General features: G+C 34.0%; 2 protein-coding genes across 7 annotated transcripts; one reads left to right on the top strand and one right to left on the bottom strand.

Annotated features, from left to right (window-relative positions):
* Positions 1–1,492: 1,492 nt before the first annotated feature.
* On the top strand, positions 1,493–17,908 carry hts (adducin 1-like protein hts). Of its 6 annotated transcripts, XR_004466223.2 has the most exons (16): positions 1,515–2,030; positions 5,918–6,258; positions 6,506–6,692; positions 6,762–7,144; positions 7,215–7,664; positions 7,791–7,927; positions 8,001–8,118; positions 9,678–9,791; positions 9,918–10,010; positions 10,146–10,341; positions 10,432–10,569; positions 10,668–10,739; positions 14,968–15,035; positions 16,685–16,828; positions 17,131–17,167; positions 17,534–17,908. XR_004466223.2 is itself a non-coding variant. In XM_033350216.2 (15 exons), exons 2-14 carry the CDS (start codon positions 6,148–6,150, stop codon positions 16,811–16,813), a joined length of 2,181 nt encoding a protein of 726 aa, XP_033206107.1. In that variant the 5' UTR covers positions 1,516–2,030; positions 5,918–6,147; the 3' UTR covers positions 16,814–16,828; positions 17,534–17,908. The 6 variants fall into 6 exon arrangements, 5 of the variants coding, with proteins under 5 accessions (XP_033206105.2, XP_033206108.1, XP_033206107.1 ...); XM_033350216.2 differs by lacking the exon at positions 17,131–17,167 and having other exon boundaries at positions 1,516–2,030; positions 16,700–16,828; XM_033350215.2 differs by lacking the exon at positions 17,131–17,167 and having other exon boundaries at positions 1,516–2,030.
* A 53-nt stretch (positions 17,909–17,961) lies between these two features.
* Positions 17,962–20,524, bottom strand: LOC117166334 (tubulin alpha-1 chain). Its single transcript, XM_033350221.2, has 3 exons — positions 19,996–20,524; positions 19,493–19,709; positions 17,962–19,413 (listed from the first exon to the last, which is right to left on the bottom strand). Exons 1-3 carry the CDS (start codon positions 19,996–19,998, stop codon positions 18,287–18,289), a joined length of 1,347 nt encoding a protein of 448 aa, XP_033206112.1. The 5' UTR covers positions 19,999–20,524; the 3' UTR covers positions 17,962–18,286.
* Positions 20,525–20,753: the final 229 nt, after the last annotated feature.

The raw sequence follows: 20,753 nt of genomic DNA, 5'->3' as shown, positions 1-20,753 counted from the left end.
GTTTAACAATAATTCTCGTTAAATCGAGATATGGAATCTTATTTATGAAGTTTATCGATGTACTTTAACCTTCTAACCCACGAAGAATGTTATTCAGTTTATAGTCGAATCACATATGTAGACTCTTTTATATGATTCGACAGGGCACTCTACAAAAGCAAGAATATCGCTTATACAGAATGTTCCAGTCATCGTGGTACACAATCAACAAGGGAATAGTTCTACGTGAAAAAGTATGTAAATCAAAAAAATATAATATTAAAATTTCTTTAATGTTGAAATTATGAAATAAAATTAAGTATGCAATGCTTGCTTAAATGGACCGTTTCTGATTCGCTACAAAAAAAGATACAGTAAGCAACAAGAGATCTAGCTTCTATGCCATTTGTTAATAACATTTTGTTAAATATTTTTCTTTAAAAAAGCTATGCAATTATATCATCGATTAAATAGTGTTCCTTGTCAGTATTATTTAGCCCGCCGTTTGGCGAACACAAGCGCTCGAGCGATGCTCAGACCAGTTACGGCCAGTGACACTTGACTATCATTCTGAGTGGGGAGTAATACTATAGACTCGTGTAGCGTAAACTATAAACTGACTATATGTATAATATAGTACCTTTAAAGGCATGCGATCCGTTCTACGGTACTACTACATTGCCCGTTATATTACTACGAAACCCGGTTTGCTGCCCGCCGATTTGTTTATGCTCGGACCGCTTTAATCCAGCTATTCTATGTTAATGATCGATAATTCAAATATTACGAATAATATTAACATATTAAATATTCATTGATAAAATTAATTTCATTTTATTTTATTGTAGCTACTTTAAATTAATAACTTATTAGTAGCAGTAAGTATATTCTTTGTAAAGCGCATTGTTTAACATTTTCAAAGCATGCGATCCAAATCGAACGATGTATATCAAAGGTGTGCACATATATATATATATATATATATATATATATATATATATATATTTGCATTGATAGAATATGAGGAAAGAGAAATGAATCGAATACATAAGTGAATGGATAAACACATGTATATATGAGAAGTATATGTTACATTAAAATTAAGATGTAAAACGATATATTATTCGATATAACTATTGCTATATAGAATTATGTAGGGAAGGAAATATTAAGATTAACTTGTAATGATAATATTTCAATCTGCATTGTCAATTTATTAATAAATGACAAAGATTCGACTTTTTACTGTTTAAAGTACTTTATATTGCCGCAGCAAAAAAATATTATCGATTAATCGTAACATATCGACTTTCGATGATTTTTGGTACATACGTATTGTACGTAATATTTCATTGGTTGTACAAAACTCGAACGTTTTGATTGGACGATAACTTGAAAGGTAGCCAATCAGACGATATATTTTCGAGAAGCGATTTCTCATTGGGTCGCTTTCAGATTAGTTGCGCAGCAGTATTGTGCGCACGAACCGCGTGCCCATTGTACAATTAGTTGGAGGAAAAAAGCAGGAATGCGGAGCAGTGTACAGTACAGACGAAGACGAAATATTCACACTTGATAACCAAGTTTTAATACATCATTTAGGAGAATCGACCTCTGTACACAGTCGAAAGGGGGCCAAGTATGAGTATTCTGACTGACATAAATACATGTTATATAATATAAATAAATTATAAAAGCATAGGTTAAAAGGTAGAGCTGGTTGGAAAAGTAAATACAGAAAGAGAAAAGGAGATATAAAGCTCGAAGTGGTTGTAACGAAAGTGGTGAACAGAAGATAGAGGTAGAAGTGGAAGTGGAAGTGGTGGTGGTAGGAATAGTAGTGGTGGTAGTAGGAGCGAAGTTACTAGGAGGTGGAGGAGGAGGCTTGGGGAAGGTTTGCCAGCCGCCGGAAGAGCATCGACGGCGACGGGGGCGGGGAAGCTGTCCACCGAACGGAACGACCGCTCGGTGATACGAACAGCGAGTCGAACGGTTCCCCAAACGAATACGGATATATCGATCATTGACGATAGTTGCCGATTTTGCGCTAGGTAAGTCACTACTTCACTAACTAATAGCAAAAAATACCACTGTAAATACGAATCACTTGGAAAGTTCCAACACTCTGTACGAGAGAACGTGGTTCGAAATAATTGACAAGAATGACGTAGCGTAAGGGGTGTGTCATACCGTGCCGAGTTGGTGTAGTGTCGAGTCGAGTCGAGTCGATTGAGCGACAATGTTGAATGACTTTGTGTGCTTGTGTAGATGCATTTTTCGAATATATTTTATAATTTCGCCTGTCGTGTATCTTCTCATCAGTTGTAGTATATTGAGTAAAGGTACGTAGATAATTACTGTCAAGATACTCGCTGTCATAATTGCGCCATTGAAACCCATTACTCACCATTGCTGTATCGCCATTTGCATTGTTATACCATTGACCTTCTTTTATTTCTATATTCATGTTAAACATACAGTTCTAATGAAAAATTTAATCTTAAACGCGATTGCAATTTGCTACTACATTCTTTCACTTAACATAATGTTTCACAGCATTGCGTAAACTATGACCGGCGGGAACCATTCAGTTGAAACTAAAAACTATATTCATTGCAGGTTTTTATTTCATGAATTTAAAAGTTGATATTATTTTAGTGTTCTATATGGATGTTGTCTGTACAGTGATAAATAAGTGTGTCATTATTTGAACAGCAGGCGAGACTCAGTTTCCTTTCGTTATTCTCTACGTGTATTTAATCAATTGGTTACACTGCTCCGCCTAGTAGTGTCAGGACAAAAAAGCTCGACAAGGTGTAACCAGTGTACAAGTTGATTCTCTTTTATACTATTAAATTTACTTCTGAATGTCGCGGGCACGCACGGTTGTGTACACGAAATTGCTCGCATTTGTTTGTAGAGGATTAAATTGACATACATGTAGTGGTCATTTGGGCGTATTCACACGAATAACCGTACGCTGAGTTCGTCTCAACGTCCTTATGATCGAATTCGTAAATGGTGGGAAAATAACAATGCAACGCGGATATTCTCGTGTAGGCAAGTGTCTTAAACAAAAATCTTAAATCATCACCAATTTTACCGTGAAAAGTATTATTTAACACGTAGGTCCAATAGGTTGCTGCATAATCGTTGACGTCTTTTTTTTTTGTTACAAACTCCAGACCGCCCGCGCGCAATCTATCGTCGCTTGGAAATAAACTTGCTACTCTCGAGTTTCGATTCTATAGTAGGCACGCTCACCTGTGCGTTTGCTAGTGTGTTGATTTATCTCTTCGTCATTTTTCAACTTTTGATTGATTTAAATGCATTTCACTTGAATTTACCTGTAATTATAATTTGCTGTTCCTTTGAATCTTATTACATATTTTTGAATAGTATTACTATTCGAAATATTATTTCATTGAAAATAATGTTGTTATTAATAATGGAAAACGAATTTAAGTAAAACGTATATAATAACAAATGGTTCGTTATTTCGTTAAAAGATCTGTTCTACGAATGTACTATATTGACATAGACTACAACGATCGTGCCTTTCATTATGCCCGGGCAAACGTAGTATCGCCCAACGAGCACCGATAGTAAGCTTTACGTTTTAAGTTATGACATCATCGCGTCGAGAAACAGCGGACGCGTCGCATTAAGTATCTCGCGCGCAATACGCGCATTCAGTTCACTATCTCGATAGTTCAATACATTATCTACGTTTTTCATCCTAATTGGCTCCTTTCCACGAAATACTAACAGGTCTCGTAACTTGTTTGACCAGTTTTTATATTTTTCTCAAAAAACACATATTTAAACAGACGTATAAATTTAATAATTATTCTTATGAAATATACGAGAAAGCGAAAAATTGATATCGTCATGATACAGATAAATGTTAGCAAGGTAATGTCGATTAACCGTGAATGGCTAGAATTCAATTGGCGTTCGTTGACGAACGTTAATTGAAGGAATGACATTACTTGGTCATAATGAGTTATGTACGTACGTAAGATAAAGAAGCTGTTTAAAATAAGAAATCTTTTTAGGTTTTTTCTTTCCGCTAATTAAATATTGAGATAAAATAATATAAAATAATTTAATAAACATTTATATCTTTTATCTGTCACATACTAATCAATAAAATTTAATGTAAAAATTAACCAAGTTAGGATACATATAATACAAGAGAAAAATCATATTAATATTTAAAATATATAATAATGTAAATATGGATAGAACTTTGTAATAGCGATTGCTATTGTTATATCATATATACTGTTTATGATTAATCTTGAAAGTAAATTTTATTGTTAAACGTATGAGAAATAAAATTTATATTATTATATATCTCAAATATTGGTATAACAATATAACAATTTGCTTATTATAAAATAACACAATGACTTTAATATTAAACAACGTGCATTATTCGATCAATAACTTAAACTGCAGTACTTTTTATTTGTTTCAACGTAGCATATAGTTACAGAATTTTGTTCATATTTTAAAATAGGTAGTATTAGTTTTTAAAAATGTAGAAGTAATAAATTATAATTACGTTTACTGAAATTAAAAAGAACTGAGGAAATTGTTGAATAAAATCCTTTTCTCCACCGTTGTGTGTACGATAACGTTTGGAACGAAATCGATAAAGTGAGCGGTAAAAAAGCAATTGAATAGAAAATCGCTCTAGACATGGTGGCAAACGTATTTCGTATGAGCAGTAAAAGAATTTGTAGAACGATCTCTGCAATTTGCCTGTTTAGAGTAGAATTTGCGGAAGTTGAGAATTTGGGTTAAGCATACGCTTCCGAATTATCAAGAGCCGTTAAACAAGGTTATTAGCGATACTCTAGTGTATGGTGCTTGACACATCTAACGATGAACAGATGCAATACAAAATATATTTATTTTCTTACTGTACGAACTAATTTAAACAATAATATACCAAAGCAACCTTTTCTGTTCTTTAGAATTGTATTATAAATTCGTATTATAGAAACAGTTCGTGTTATTCAGTGCTCAGATTTTTCTATGTTTTCTGAGCAATCATTGGTTGCATAAGCATAAAAAAAATAAAGCACACATTAAATATGTAATCTTCAACAGCATTAGTTCTATATGTCCGTATTACATTTCTTTTATTAACCAAATATTCTTAGAAGTCTGATGACACTTATAAGTATTATTCTTGTCACAATTATGCTCCAATGGTTTTAAGATGTATCTATTTTTAGCATACGTGTTATTTTAAACAGACTTGAAATATCAGAAATAAAGATGGCGGCAAAAAATCAAGAGGACATAATCCAGAATATAAGAGATTAAATATTTTATTTTTGATAGTAGAATGGCAGGATGTAGATACATTTATTGTCGTAGTATATTTAAAGACTGAATAAAAAGAGATACGGAAAATATAAAATGAAAGATAGCGTTAAGATAGGGGGATTAGGATACGACCATAGGGGAAGACGATGGAAACACGTGATATAAATAAACGTAGTAAGAATTTGAAAAAAGGAAACTACGATTTCAGTCGCACTAAGGATTCTTGTAATTTGCCCCTACCATCTACGCGTTCGACGCACCTTACTCTACTTGACTGTTACTCGGAAGTTTATTGATCGTTTGCTGTCTCCTGTCGCTTTTCTTGTGTTCATTGGTTTCTACATTCGAAATGAGCAGAGAAACGCCTGAAAATTATCTTTCCTATAGATAACGAAGTATGATATACCCCTTATGTCAGAATCAAAAGAATACTGAAAGATAATGTATTAAATCAGTTAAATCAGTTCTATTTAACTAGAAAGATAAGAATTATATCTAATCGAGAAACGAGTCCCTTATTTTTCCTTTTAATTTTTAAAAATACATTAAAACATATTAATAGTTATTAATAATGATGTAAAACATTTTGTTTTAGTCGGTGTTCAACGGCAGGGGAGGACGGCGGAGGAGGCGGCGGTGGCGGTGGTGGCGGAGGAGGTGGTGGAGGTGGTGGTGGAGACGACGATACTAGTAATAGGGGCAGTGTCGTATCTAGTGCTAGTGTCAGTGCTTGTGATATTGGTACAGTTTATATCTGCGGGAAACAAAACAAACAACGAGAGAAAAAGATATAATTTCGGAACAAAGGACAGTAATTAAGCAAGAATGGCAGACACAAGTCAGCAACAACCGTTGACTGAACCACATACGAATGGGGTAATGGACGGTTTGACAGAAGAAGAGAAGAATAAAATGCGGCCTGCAGACATCGATGCGGTAAGATTTCGAAAAAAATTTGTTAAGCAATAAAAGAATTTTTGTGATATCTTGTACTTACTTTTTGTGCTACGTGTAACGTTTTCGATACATATTGCGCTTTTTAGCCATCTCTTTGGGATTTCTAGGCATATATAAAATAGTCCACTATCAGACGGTATATGTGACTTGAATGAGAAATCGCACAACAGTGTTGCATATCTAAGATATATTTTTAAATTATATTTTCCATTACATTTTTGCGTAGGATATGAGGGAGATGGAAAGAAGGAAGAGAGTTGAAATGATGATGAATTCTCGACTTTTTCGCGAAGAATTAGAACGCATTATTGAGACACAAATGAAAGATGGTGCTGGACCATCAGGTCTACTACAGCAAATCTCTGATATGATGGGTGCACAAGGTGCTCGGTTTAATGCAAATGTTTTTAAAAGTAAGTTCATTAAATACCAGTTATTCAATTGTGTTTTATCAAATGCTTATCTAACTAATTCTCTTACAGCTTCTAATTGTGTATTACCTATCAACGATATACGCGGTGTCGAAAGTATGGGTTATGCAAAGGGAGAGAAACTATTGCGCTGCAAATTGGCAGCAGTATTTAGACTGCTTGATCTCTATGGTTGGACTCAAGGTGTTGGTGGACAAATTACAGCACGCTTAAATCAAGATCAAGAACACTTTTTAGTTAATCCGTATGGTCTGTTGTATCACGAAGTTACTGCTTCAAGCTTGATTAAAGTTGATATGCAAGGAACGGTCGTGGAACAGGGGACAACCAATTTTGGTGTTCATGTGGCAGGGTTTCAATTGCATTCAACGATCCACGCTGCTAGACCTGATATAAAATGCATTGTTCATATTACCACTCCGTCCGTTACTGCTGTGAGTAAAGAAATGCATATTTTATTCTGTTTTTACATTTTGCGTCTCTGTTAATTATATATTTCCTCAGATCTCGTCATTAAAGTGCGGATTACTGCCAATTGGACAAGAAAGTATAGTAATAGGAGAGGTAAGCACGCATCAGTATGTAGGTGGATTTTTTGAACCAGAAGAAAAAGAGAAGATAGCAAGAAATCTTGGACCGATGAATAAAGTTATGCTTTTAACGAATCGCGGTGCTCTCTGCTGCGGAGAAACTGTCGAAGAAGCTTTCTTCAATGTTTACAATATGGTCCTAGCTTGCGAGACCCAGTTAAAACTAATGCCTGCTGGTTTGGATAATTTAAATCTTATTTCCGAAGAGTCTAAGAAAGCTATATTCGAAGCCTCGAGAAAACCACCCACACCGCAACAAACGGCTCAAATCACCGAAACCACTGCTCTTGCTGAGAAACTCGAAAAGCGTTGGCGAATTGGTGGAACTGAATTTGAGGCACTTATGCGAATGCTCGATAATGCAGTAAGTATATAGACCTTCCGTTGCTTTACCTCAATCCTTCTGTTTTTTCTTTCATTCCGGAACGTTGCATCGTTCTCGCTTATTACTGATTCTGTAATAGCTAACAAGTTATTGGGTCATTCGCAGGGTTTCCGAACTGGCTATATATACAGAAATCCACTAGTAAAAGGAGAACCTCCGCGGCCTCGAAACGATGTAGAAGTACCACCGGCAGTCTCGTCTTTGGGATATTTACTCGAAGAAGAAGAACTTTATAAACAGGGGTAAATATGTTTGTTACATAAAGGTGCTTCACAATTATTGAAGATAACTTATCACGTTCCCACTTTTTTATAGGCTCTGGAAAGGTGGCCGTAAAGGCACGGATAGGTCACGTTGGTTAAATTCGCCCAATGTATACCAAAAGGTCGAAATACTTGAAACAGGAACTCCTGATCCGAAGAAAATTACAAAGGTAGAAGTCATCACTTTTGAGAACAAAACTGAATAGATGTAACGGCGTGCTTCTAAAATAAATGATAAATAAAAAAGAAAAATAATAGAAGAAAGTAAAAAATAGTGTATGGAAAGGAAGACGAAATTTGCGCAAGAATTAGACGATCTTGCATAATATTATTAAAAAAAAATACTATTAAGACAATGTCAAGATTTGCATTTATATTAAGATTGGTATTTTACATGCACATGTTGTTACATTTATAATCTTCTATAAAGTTATTTGTCGAAACGTAATTATCATCGTTAATTGTAAGAAAAGAGATCGTACAAGTTTTCAAAAATATTGCTTAATTCCTTTGAGTTAAGAAAACAAATTAATCATATTTCATGTTGTCCATTATTCTCTTTCAATATACTTTATTGCATACATTTAAGACATGGCGAAAGAGAAAAGATCTCATATGGAAAGTAACTGAAAGTAAAAGTTCATGATTATTCTGAACATTGAATCCTCCTGATCAATTATATTACATTTATTCGTTGTTTATAATCTCCGTAGTGATATTTGCGTACCTTCGATACATTCCAATTTATAATATTATAATAGAAAATACACTGTGAAGAAATTCATGTGAAAAGAAAGAAAAGAGAGAGGGAAAAGGGAATACAATCTAATACATCTAATAAATTCCCAACGATCTACTTATGATTAATATAAAATGTAGTTCTAAATAAATGTTGCTATAATATTGTGTATCTTTCGGTGGATTGACTAAAGTTATAATGGGACTTTATCGCGCCTCTCTCTTGTAGCTTATTAATATATAAATAAATATATGTCTACTGTTTATCGTGTATAGGTAATTTTTCGAAAAAGATAGAACCCTTCTCTTTACTTTACAACGGCATGGCAGCATGTATAAAATGAAGAAAAAAATAGAAAGAATTTTATTGAAGTGTGTTATGAATCTATGTTTCAATGATCGATTCGATGAACAAATAATAGCCTTATTCTCGAGCATTTTGTCGAGTTTATGGCATTTTAACTCTGTTGTATGAGCATCGAATTTAAGATAGTCATATGATGCGCATGGATATCATTATTTGACTGATTCACATTCGAAACTGTGTATGAATGTGTGCCTGTTAAAATCGTGTCGTCGAAGGGATGGATATTCAACTCTTCGTCCCACTGCATTTACAAAACCAGATCGATCGACCCTAGATCAGAGGGAGGTAGATATGAAACATTCGAAGAATATTCGCTGTTAATGACAGTAGTATATATAGGCGTAAATAGACGTAGACGTAATTTTTTTAATGCTGTAAGGAGATAAGATCGTAGGTAAATTAATCGAAAAATGTGTACTTGAATTTGGCAAATGAACAGTCTAAAATGTTGCAACATTAATAATGTTACGCATTCAAATTGATTGAAATGATAACGAGACGACATCACCAGCAAAGCAGGCACACATAACATACGCAGACAATGCGAAAATAGGTATCTCATAATGCTGTGTTGGATGTCGAATTATCGATAAGGGTCGACTAACGTTCTGGTTTTGTGTGCAGTGGGTATCAGACGGATCTCCGACGCATAGCAGTACACCGGTGAAGATCGACAGTGCCCTTCAATTTGTACCGAAAAATACCAATCCAAAGGAATTTAAACAATTACAACAACAGGTAAGTAACATGAAATTGCATTGATTCAGTTTACATTCACTTCTTAAAATATTTCAATGAAATAATATATAAATATTTTGTATTTGCAAACTGAATAAACCCTTGGAGCTGTGCTTTTTTGTTTAGATAAAGGATTACCGTAGGGCAGATAAGATATCAGCTGGACCACAATCCCACATATTAGAAGGAGTTACATGGGAAGAAGCCAAAAAAATGCAGGTGATGTGACACATTTTAAAGTAATAACTCGAAATTAAAATTATAATAATTTATTAATTTACTATCTTATTAAATTATACATCCTATTTTTTGATAAAATATATATTGATGAGAACATTCATTCGCTTATGAAAGGATGCCACTATTAGCGGAACAGGAGAACAAGTAGTGTTGGTAGGGGCAGCCAGTAAAGGTATCATTCAAAGAGGGTTTCAACACAACGCAATGGTTTACAAGACACCGTATGCCAAAAATCCTTTCGATGCTGTTACCGATCAAGAACTCGATCAGTATAAGAGAGAAGTTGAACGCAAACAAAAAGGAGATATCTGTAAGCAAAATAGCATATAAACTTGCCCTCAATTGAAAATTTACATAGTGAGTAAATCTAATTTTGGTTTGATCTTTTCTTGTTTTACAGATGATGAATCGCAATCAGAATCGGAAGCATTGTCATCATTCAATGTTAGTCGGGCAACACACGAATCAAGCACTGCCAAAAGTCCAATTCAATCGCCGGTATCTGTAACTTCGGAAACAGAAGAAGAGAGCAGAGATGGTAAGTAATAACAAATTCTCATATGTTTTTTGTATTTTATTGTTATCTCAGAACTGAAAAATAAATCGATCAATGCATCGTGTCTCAATTACTTTCAGAACCCCGAGTTCTACGGATAGAAACGAAACAAGTGCCTGCACCAAGTCAACCTGAAGTTGTATTGAGCGACGGTAAGCTATTTTTTTACAATTTTTAGCTTCCAGAGCTTATGCACTTTAAATCGATCATTTTCATAGAGGCGGAGATATTTTGAAAATGATCGAAGAAACGTGCAGTATGCATGTTCAATATAATATATGGGCAGTCTTGTGTCGTATTACTTTTACATTTTCTTTTTTAAGTCTTATTCCTCCTGTCTTCTATGTGTTTCATAATATTGCATTTTTAAATGAAATTTCGTATAATTAATGATAACGATCGCAAGGCTTGTTCCATAAGCACGAAGGTGTTGCAATTTATCATTACATTTTTTCCCTACCTTAATTTGTCACCTTTATTTATGATCACTAACGCTTGCACCTTGCATGGATGTACTTACATTCGCATAAACATTTTGCATATTTATGTTTGGTACAGGAATATAAGTGTTATTTCCTCTATATTCTTTCCCTTTTTTTAATTTTTGTCCTAGATTGCATGTTAACTACCTTGCATCGCATTAATAAATAATATTCTGTTCTCATTATAATTTCTTCCTTGAATTACGAATTATAGTAAATGTAATTTATAAAAGCTGTGTGCACAACTCGAGTATGGTAATGACTGACACGATTTTTAAGAAATCAATTTGTCCCGGGATATACTCGGACCAATTTGTTTGATTTGTTTGATGTTACAGTTGAAAGATTTTAAGATATTATACTTTTCATTTTATCAGCTGTTGCGAATACAAGAAATTTCTCAGATACGCAGGTGTGAGCATCCGTGATCATAATAAATATCTTCTGAGAAAGAAGATAAACGAAAGGAGCAAATATTAAAATACGATTGTGGTGTAATGGGACACTATGGTTGCAGATCTTGGTTCACCGAGCAGGTTCTGCATTCAATGCAAAAACAAATGTGAGAACAAGATTGAAAATGATGCCTGCGTTATTAATAAACACCGTCATTGTCCAGTTGCTGAACTATATCGATACGAACCACGTTTAGAAATTGTCCGAGGTGACATAATCGCAGAGCGGTTAGTAACTAAGTTAATCGACTACCGTCCTTGTCCTCCAGTTATATTAACTGGTGAGCAAGTAAATTGCTTGGGTGACACGAAATACAATGGTCTTGAACAAGTTCCAAATTCGGTTTACTTTGAAGACAAAAAAACACAAGAAGAATCGACCAAGAAAAGAAAATCTAAAGTTCGTAGATCATTGGAAATGAAAAATAACGTAAATTCATTGAATGTTCCGTCTTCTAACGAAAAAATGAAAGAAAAAGATAGAAATGATAAAACGAATTTGAAGTCGATCGATACAAGCTCTATGGAACAGATTACCGAAATAGTAAGCTGTATTGATTCAAACATACCACCAACGAAAACAAGATTAATCGCTTTATCTTCTCCTGAACTTAAAGTCTCAAAGAAATATAGTTTAGATCCGTCCGATATGAGTTTAATATACAGTTTGACACCATGTATAAATTCAGAAAATGATCACGAAAATATCGATAAAATGATGATAGACAAATCGTCGAAGTTATCAACATTTACATCTGAACCCAATAATAACTTGGAGCAGGATTGCTTTTTGCAATCAAACGAGGAGAAAAGTCCCAAAAACGAACAACAACAATGGGAAAAAAAGGACTGCATAGACGATAAAACTGATAATTATATTTGGTTCAATTCGTTATCCGACAGTGAAAAGTGTGAGCTTTCTAACGATAATAAGACAATAAATAACGATGTATGTTTTGATAATGGACAAGTTGAAATTCGTTCGAACGAAGGATCTGATATGTTGGAACTATTCACCGACACGACTTTAGAATTGCTGGAAACTACCGGTGAATATTTTCGAAATGACATAAGCAATATAGCGAATGAAATTATCGCAGAACTTAATGGAAATGACACGTATGTGATCATTTACTGTCTAGTAAATGAAATTTTTCAAAAAGTTTATGATACTCTCTCGAGTATAGAGTTAAATGATCGATCTAGTTCGCCGTTATCAACCATTTCTTGGCAATTCTCAACTCCAAAATTATGTTTGAACGTAAAAGATAATAAACACACGCCGAAAGAAATCGAAAAGACTCAGACCAATCAAACTACGCCTGTTATCGTTATACATGAAGTTATTCACCATGTGATCGATGCATGCGATGAAATTAAAAAAGCAAAAACCTATGCAAATATAGAGCTGAGAGAAAAAGGGAACAATGATACTGTTAACAATGACGAAGAAAACATCGGGCAGCAGAAGGATTTGACAACGACGGTAAACAGTGACAAATTAAAAAAAGCATCTGATCGAAACACACAAGTTGCACCGACTGTTACCGCTTTTGAAAATCTGGTTTTACACGAGAAGAATGATCAGTCTCCTGAAACAACAGCAGAAGCAGATGACATGATGGAAGCAGCAATTTTCGAATTTCATACACTAGTGAAGGCGAAGCCAACAAATACTGATAAAAAGGAATTTGAACTGAACTTCCGAATAGAGAGAAATTTTGATGTTGAGAGCAGTGTTGAAAATAAAAAATCGCATAGGCAAAATATGGAAGAAGTTGAGTCCGGTCTATCTGAAAGTCTAGAGAAACTCGCTGAGATAGATTGGAATATAAATTCAGATGTTGGAAATAAAAAATCTCATAAAAAAGATAAGGAAAAAGTTGAACTCAGTCTACCTGAAAATTTAGAGAAGCTTGCTGAGAAGGGTTGGAATATAGATTCGGATAATTTACCTGAAATTGATACAAGGGAAGAAGAAGTAGCAAAACTATCAGAGACTTCTAAGGCTGTAGAGTTGAAAGAAAAAGAAGACAGTAATACTAGTAACAATGAAAAAGAGGAAATCGGGCAGCGGGTGGATAATTTGACAACAATGATAAACAGTGATGAATCAAAAAGATCTGATCGAAGTATGGGAGTTACATCGATTTCTTTTGAGAATTTGGCTTTAGACGAGGAGAATAATCAATCTGTTGAAACAGAAGCAGACGCAATTTTCGAGTTTCGTACAATAGTGAAAGCGAAGCCAATAAATACTGATAAAGAAGCAGTTGAATTGAACTTCCGAATAGAGAGAAGTTTAGATGTCGAGAGCAGTGTTGAAAATAAAACATCGCATAGACAAAATAAGGAAGAAGTTGAGCCTGGTCTATCTGAAAGTTTAGAAAAACTCGTTGAAATGGATTGCAATGTAGGTTCGTATGATCTGTTCGAAATTGAGAAAGGAAGAAAAGAACCAATGACACTATCAGAGACTACTGAAGCTGTAGAAGCGTGCGTTGATTGTATTTATTGTATGAATTCCTGTCCTATGGATTACAATCAAGAATATTCTCCGTTATCAACCATAGGTGAAGAAGAATCAGACGAGAAGATTGTGGATTTACACGCAGAAATTGGAGGAAAACGACTTAATGATACTTATACATTTTGTGATTCCGAAAAAATCGTAAATGACAAAGAATTATCTAGTCATAACTTAGAAAATAACAATAACGCATTCCTTTAAAATGATCTCATCAAACGATCAAACATCGTCCTTTTCAGAAATTCATCTCCTCAAAGATGTAACACTTGCTTTAGTGGAGTTTCTTTAAGTTAATAACTTGAGAAAACCAATAGTAGAACCATCATCGTAGAATTTAGTTCCTAGGATTATTTAAAAAATACTTTTTCAAATATCCACAAAAATATTCCTTTTCTGTTGCTACAAACCAAAGAAATTTTTTTATTTATCAAAGGTATAAAACGATATGTTAATTTGTATTCTATTTCTACACAGTGCTCGTTTTGTTTATTGTTTGTATCTAGTGTTTGCAATTGTATTATGCACATTGTTCGTGTCCTGATATTGCATACTTTGTTTTTTTAGTTTTTCTTTCTTTTCTTATTTATTTTTTCTTTTATTTGTATCGAGTACATGTTTTGTATGCGAAACATATTAAGATTATGAAATAAATAATTTTCCTAAAAGTAACAAGATACAGAGATCAAAACAAATCATTTTAATATCCATTTTAACATCTTTATCAGTTGTTATAATGTGACTGCATATTCGAAACGCTTGAAGAGCAAACAAGAATTATACTTTGGTTTTCGTTTTCGAGGTAAGCGTGAGTATTTGTAAACATAGATTTTACATGATATTATGCTTCCCTTCTTTATCATTTATATACAAAATTTGTAGACAACGTGTAATATTTCTCACCTTATTGTTTCAGGGGAAAATACCGTAAACGGCGATCACTCTGATGCGCATCACAGTACATTTTCTCAAAGTAGTAAAGAGGTTTGTTTCTTACGTCATCTTAACTTAAATATTATCATTATCCTCGAGTTTTATCACAAATGTGCAATAATATCTTATATAACTTCAACCTTTATCATGCTATATTGTCGATTAATAGAACTTGAAAAATGCAAAAATAAAAGGGAGCGATGAATTATCGAAAGAAAAGCTCGAGGATTCTCAAAGTATATATGCGATAACGAAATATATATCGCATATATACACACAGTCACAAGATTGGAACATACCTTTTATCATGCATTAAATCTTTATTATAACAATTTAAAGATCGGTGTCACATTTTGCATATAAGGATGTTTCGTAAAATGATAAAGCTACACATTTTTGTCTTTTACTATTTCTAACGAATCTATGTCGCATCGTTTTTTATACATGAAAGAATTAGTCGTGATTATCTTTTATCTTAAACTAATCGTAAATTTTTACGAATCTTTATATCACAATCTCATCTTTAATTTATCGAACGAATCTTAAGAATCATACACAAATGCTGCTTCGTCATTAACTGCGATATAATGCTAGGAATAAGCTAGTACGCCAATAGTGTTCGCTTGCATGAATCTAAGAATGACCGATTTTTATGGATCCAATAAAGATCATGCAAAACGCTAAGGGGCGAAGGAAAAGAAAATGGGACACACGTGCGCGTGTATTTATACATATATGTATGTACAATACTATGGAAACATTTTAGACCATCTACGACGATGATCTCATAATTGCAGGTAATATTTAGGAAATATTTCCATACCATACAGTGTTATATGATATTTTGAAAGTCATAGTGGTGTAAGTCAAGATTTTGAGAAGTTGAATTTTTTTAAATTATCATTTATTATTTTTTATAATTAATTAAACTGTAACTTCATTTTCTGCCACAGTACGTTTTCATGGCGTGCAAAAATATAATCAATACTGTATAATAATAAACATAGAATACTGTTTTGTGTAATCAGTGGTCTGACTTATACCACTATGATTCAAATAAAGACAAACCTTCAGATATTCTCTACAGTGAGTACAAATTGATATAGAATTGTTTGCCGTAATGTATATATATGCAATTATAATTATAATTATGTATTTCGAATCGTAAAAGTAACCGGCCCCAAACTTCAACTTATAGCTAGTAAACTTTTACTTGCAAAGGTTAGGTTTCTTCGAATTCGAATTATGAGGGTAAAATAACATGCCTAGTCATATGACAAATAATTCGAACTATAATAAGTTTATATTTCAATATGTAAAGATTTTCATAGCGGATTCATACTACAGAATAAAGTTATAGAAATTCGAATTAGGGAAGTTCAGCTATACTGACAATTCGTGAATTAAATTTTTGAAAGTAATAACAGAGTTCGAACAACATCAAGTATCGTTATACTCGTTCATAAAAATGAAATACTTCCTTTTTTATAGATGGTTTAACATTTTTGCATAGTACTGTACATATATATATACATATATTGATAAAACGATACATAATGGGAGAAAAGATTCGAGGAAGAAAGAGCAGGCGCGCGCGCGCGTGTGCGAGCTTGTAGGGAGAAAGAAGGAAAAGGCGAATTGGCTACTTGCATGTGCATGCAGAAAGGTTTATGGTTACGGTTGGGACCTTCCGTGTTAAGGGTTCCGTGTCGCAGGATGTGAGCGTTAGCGAGGAGTCGCCGAAAAAGGAAAAGAAGAAGAAGAAAGGCCTTAGGACACCATCTTTCCTAAAGAAGAAGAAAGAGAAGAAGAAGCCAGTCGAGGCGTAGGTAGTCCTAACTTTGGTACGTATGTACAAAATACACAATATTGGAATTGGTATCTTTATCCGTATCCACCTCATTCATTATTCTCGATTATACATGCGTTAATATTTCTTTTCTCCTTTTTTTTTTTTTTCCAATTATTGATTCTAACCAGTTGACTTTGCGTAGATCAATGTCGCATTTTTAGCAGATATTTGTTTAAAAGGTTATGTTATGATCGATGACGGGAATAAAATTGTCACTTCACACGAATCTTCCACTTATCTTCTTGCTAATTGGAATAGTTATACCGCGACTTACATCAAATTTTTTGTATCCAGGAAATACTAATCGTAAGAAGAAGTTCAAAGAAGAAAGGTAGGATAGAAATTTCTGCGTGAGAATATGTCTTCCTTCTCTTTCTTAATTTTCATTATTATTATTGTTATTACTATTATAGAGTAGAAGAGCTATTGATGCTAATGTAATTCGCATAGTTGCAGCAATCTTAGATTTCGTATCCTATAGTCGCCAGTTAGAATCATGATTGCTATGATGGTGTTTATACGGTCACACGTTATTATTCGGGATTGCGTGTAACTCATTTTTTGTTCACTAGTCTCTGAAAATCATACTGTTTAATCAATGTCTGTTTCGATATGCATCACGAGTATAAATAATGGAAACAAGTTGTTGTTGGATCGTACTTTATAAAAGGTTTCCCCTTCGATTTTTTATTTCCAGACACTGCCACGAGCAAAAGCTTATCGCAAATAAAAGAACTATTACCGAATGAGGATTAAGCCGCGAGACAGAGAAGAGTCGAAGATCGCAAAGCGAGTTAAAAAAAATGCATATACCGGAGACGAATGAAAATAGAAAATAGGAAATAGAACATAGAAAATTTAAAATTGAAATAACCGTGCAACAATCACAGCATCTTTCCAGGACTCAAGACTGCCATCGCATTACGTCTACGTACGATAAGAAACTATATTGTACTGTTAATGTTTTTACGTTTTTAATTTGTTAAAGCGTCGCGCTGAACTATTTAATCCGCTATTTAATTTTGCCTCCCCAGCCCCGTTTGTGTAATGCAATAAAACGAAACAAACGAAATACGTCTCTGATTGACAAGAAAATATGTGGGATAACTCCTCATCGTGTTATAATTTTCATCTTCAATTTCTTTATTCCAAATATGCCTTATCCCTTCTTGTGCCGCCTCTATTTAAGCTATTGTATGTAAGTACGTTATGTGTCACATTTACATACTATTTTTCAATCTTCTCTTTTTATGATACATCATTATACTTTACAATATCAATTTATTAACTATATATGTTAAGATAAAAAATATCTGTTCCTGACAAGATTTCTCGGCAGTAGAAGTTTTAAAAAAGATGAGGAAAAGCGCGAAAATCAGAGTTAAGTGGTGAAACGAGAAAATTAGCGAATAATAGACCAAAGGACTAAAGGTATGAGAAAAATAAGTATTCAGTATTCGTCGGCATTATCTGTTTCTACGTCAACCGAATCTAGCCCAACCTCTTCGTAATCCTTCTCAAGAGCTGCAAGATCCTCACGAGCTTCGGAAAACTCACCCTCTTCCATGCCTTCTCCAACGTACCAATGAACAAAAGCTCTTTTAGCGTACATAAGGTCGAATTTATGATCAAGACGAGCCCAAGCTTCAGCAATAGCTGTTGTATTAGATAACATACAAACAGCGCGTTGAACTTTAGCTAGATCTCCACCTGGTACAGCTGTTGGTGGCTGATAATTTATACCAACTTTGAATCCTGTCGGGCACCAATCGACAAACTGTATCGTTCGTTTCGTTTTAATAATAGCGATTGCAGCATTTACGTCCTTTGGAACCACGTCTCCTCTGTACAACATGCAACAAGCCATATATTTTCCGTGCCTGGGATCGCATTTGACCATTTGATTCGCTGGCTCGAAGCATGCGTTGGTGATTTCCGCGACCGAGAGTTGCTCGTGATGTGCTTTTTCGGCGGATATTACAGGAGCATACGTAACTAAAGGGAAGTGGATTCTTGGATAAGGAACTAAATTCGTTTGAAACTCGGTTAAGTCTACGTTTAAAGCACCATCAAATCGCAACGAAGCTGTTATGGAAGAAACAATCTGTCCGATTAACCGATTAAGATTAGTGTAAGTTGGTCTCTCGATATCCAGATTACGTTGACAGATATCGTAGATCGCTTCGTTATCGACCATAAAAGCGCAGTCTGAATGCTCGAGAGTCGTATGAGTGGTAAGAATGGAATTGTATGGTTCAACAACTGCCGTGGAAATTCTCGGAGCTGGATATATCGCAAATTCTAATTTAGATTTCTTTCCGTAGTCAACAGAAAGACGCTCCATTAATAGGGAAGCAAATCCTGATCCAGTACCACCACCGAACGAATGAAAGATAAGAAATCCCTGTAATCCGGTACATTGATCCGCTAATTTACGAATTCGATCGATAACCAGGTCGACAATTTCTTTACCAATTGTATAATGACCACGAGCATAATTATTTGCTGCATCTTCCTTGCCAGTGATCAATTGTTCTGGATGGAAAAGATGCTTGTACGTCCCAGTTCGAACCTCGTCTACAAACGCATAAACAATATCGTCACTGTTTCTGAATATCAAATTTTTAATGATCTAATGACTCCTTTTTTCTCTTACCAACTACTGTAGGTTCCAAATCAACAAATACTGCTCTGGGCACATGTTTTCCGGAGCTGGTTTCACTGAAGAAAGTGCTAAAGCTATCATCGCCAACAAACTTATCTGATGGCATTTGTCCATCCGGTTGTATTCCATGTTCCAAACAATAAAGTTCCCAACAAGCGTTCCCAATTTGAACGCCAGCTTGACCGACATGAATAGATATACACTCACGCTGAAACGTAAAAATTTTTTCTATAATGATCTTTTTCTTCAACCCTTGCTCTTATCGTATATACAATTGCCCTTTTGAATTCAAAATATCGAATCATCACTTCTTTTCCAAAGAAAATTAGAATACAGGAAATTAATTTTTACATCGTTTAATAATAAACAGAATGTTATTCAGACTAATAGTGTATTAATGATTTATTATTTAGTTGAATTTTTTATTTCATCTTTTTCTTTCTGTTACTTTGACTACAGTAGTCACTTTGGACCGAATTGTGAATTTTTCTTACCATTTTAATTACGTAGAAATATAAAACTTTATTAAACACAGAATTTTTTGCTGACGAATAACACGTTTACACAGAAGATGGGTGCCGCTTCTTTGAACGATTGAAACTTAATGATGCAACACAAGAACGGTCGTCGGCCTCTTATATCCTCCACTTCGAATCATCTCGAAATGTACTCAAGTTAATTGCAAGTATTCATCGGAAAAGCTATTTTCCTATTTTGGTACTTTTCATAATTAACTGTGTTTAAACTTGGTACTAAACTGTGAATTTTTGTTTCATCAAAGTATCGTTTTTAGATTTAAGAGTAACAGAGTGAATATAAAAAGTTATATTTGACAAGTCCGCTCTCAGTTACGTCGCACTTAAGATTAAATCTAATAAACGAATATAAATAGCATATCTTAGCTAAAACTAGCTTTTGCTAGCCAAGTCGTAACTAGCCAATTGAACGAAAAGTTCGTGATGCACATTCTTGTGGTCTATTTTTGTTCACATACATATGTATCTTTGACACTTGCAATTCGATCATTATGTACATATAGTACATATAAAAATACATATGTATTTTGTCATTATATTCGCAATATACAGAATACCTTTATAATCTTAAATTTTCTTATTTTTCACATATAAAAAATGTATAAACTATCAATTCGTGTTTAAAAAATTTTCTTTATTTTTGTCTTTTTGTTATTGACCCTTCACTTTCTACAACATATCCTCATGCAAATTTGTAATATTTTAAGTTCATATTA

The sequence above is a fragment of the Bombus vancouverensis genome, chromosome 15, assembly GCF_051014615.1.
Source record: "Bombus vancouverensis nearcticus chromosome 15, iyBomVanc1_principal, whole genome shotgun sequence".
In the NCBI taxonomy this organism is placed as follows: Eukaryota; Metazoa; Arthropoda; class Insecta; order Hymenoptera; family Apidae; genus Bombus; species Bombus vancouverensis.
The sequence above is the reverse complement of the archived record's forward strand: the minus strand, read 5'-3'. Positions and strand labels throughout refer to the sequence as shown.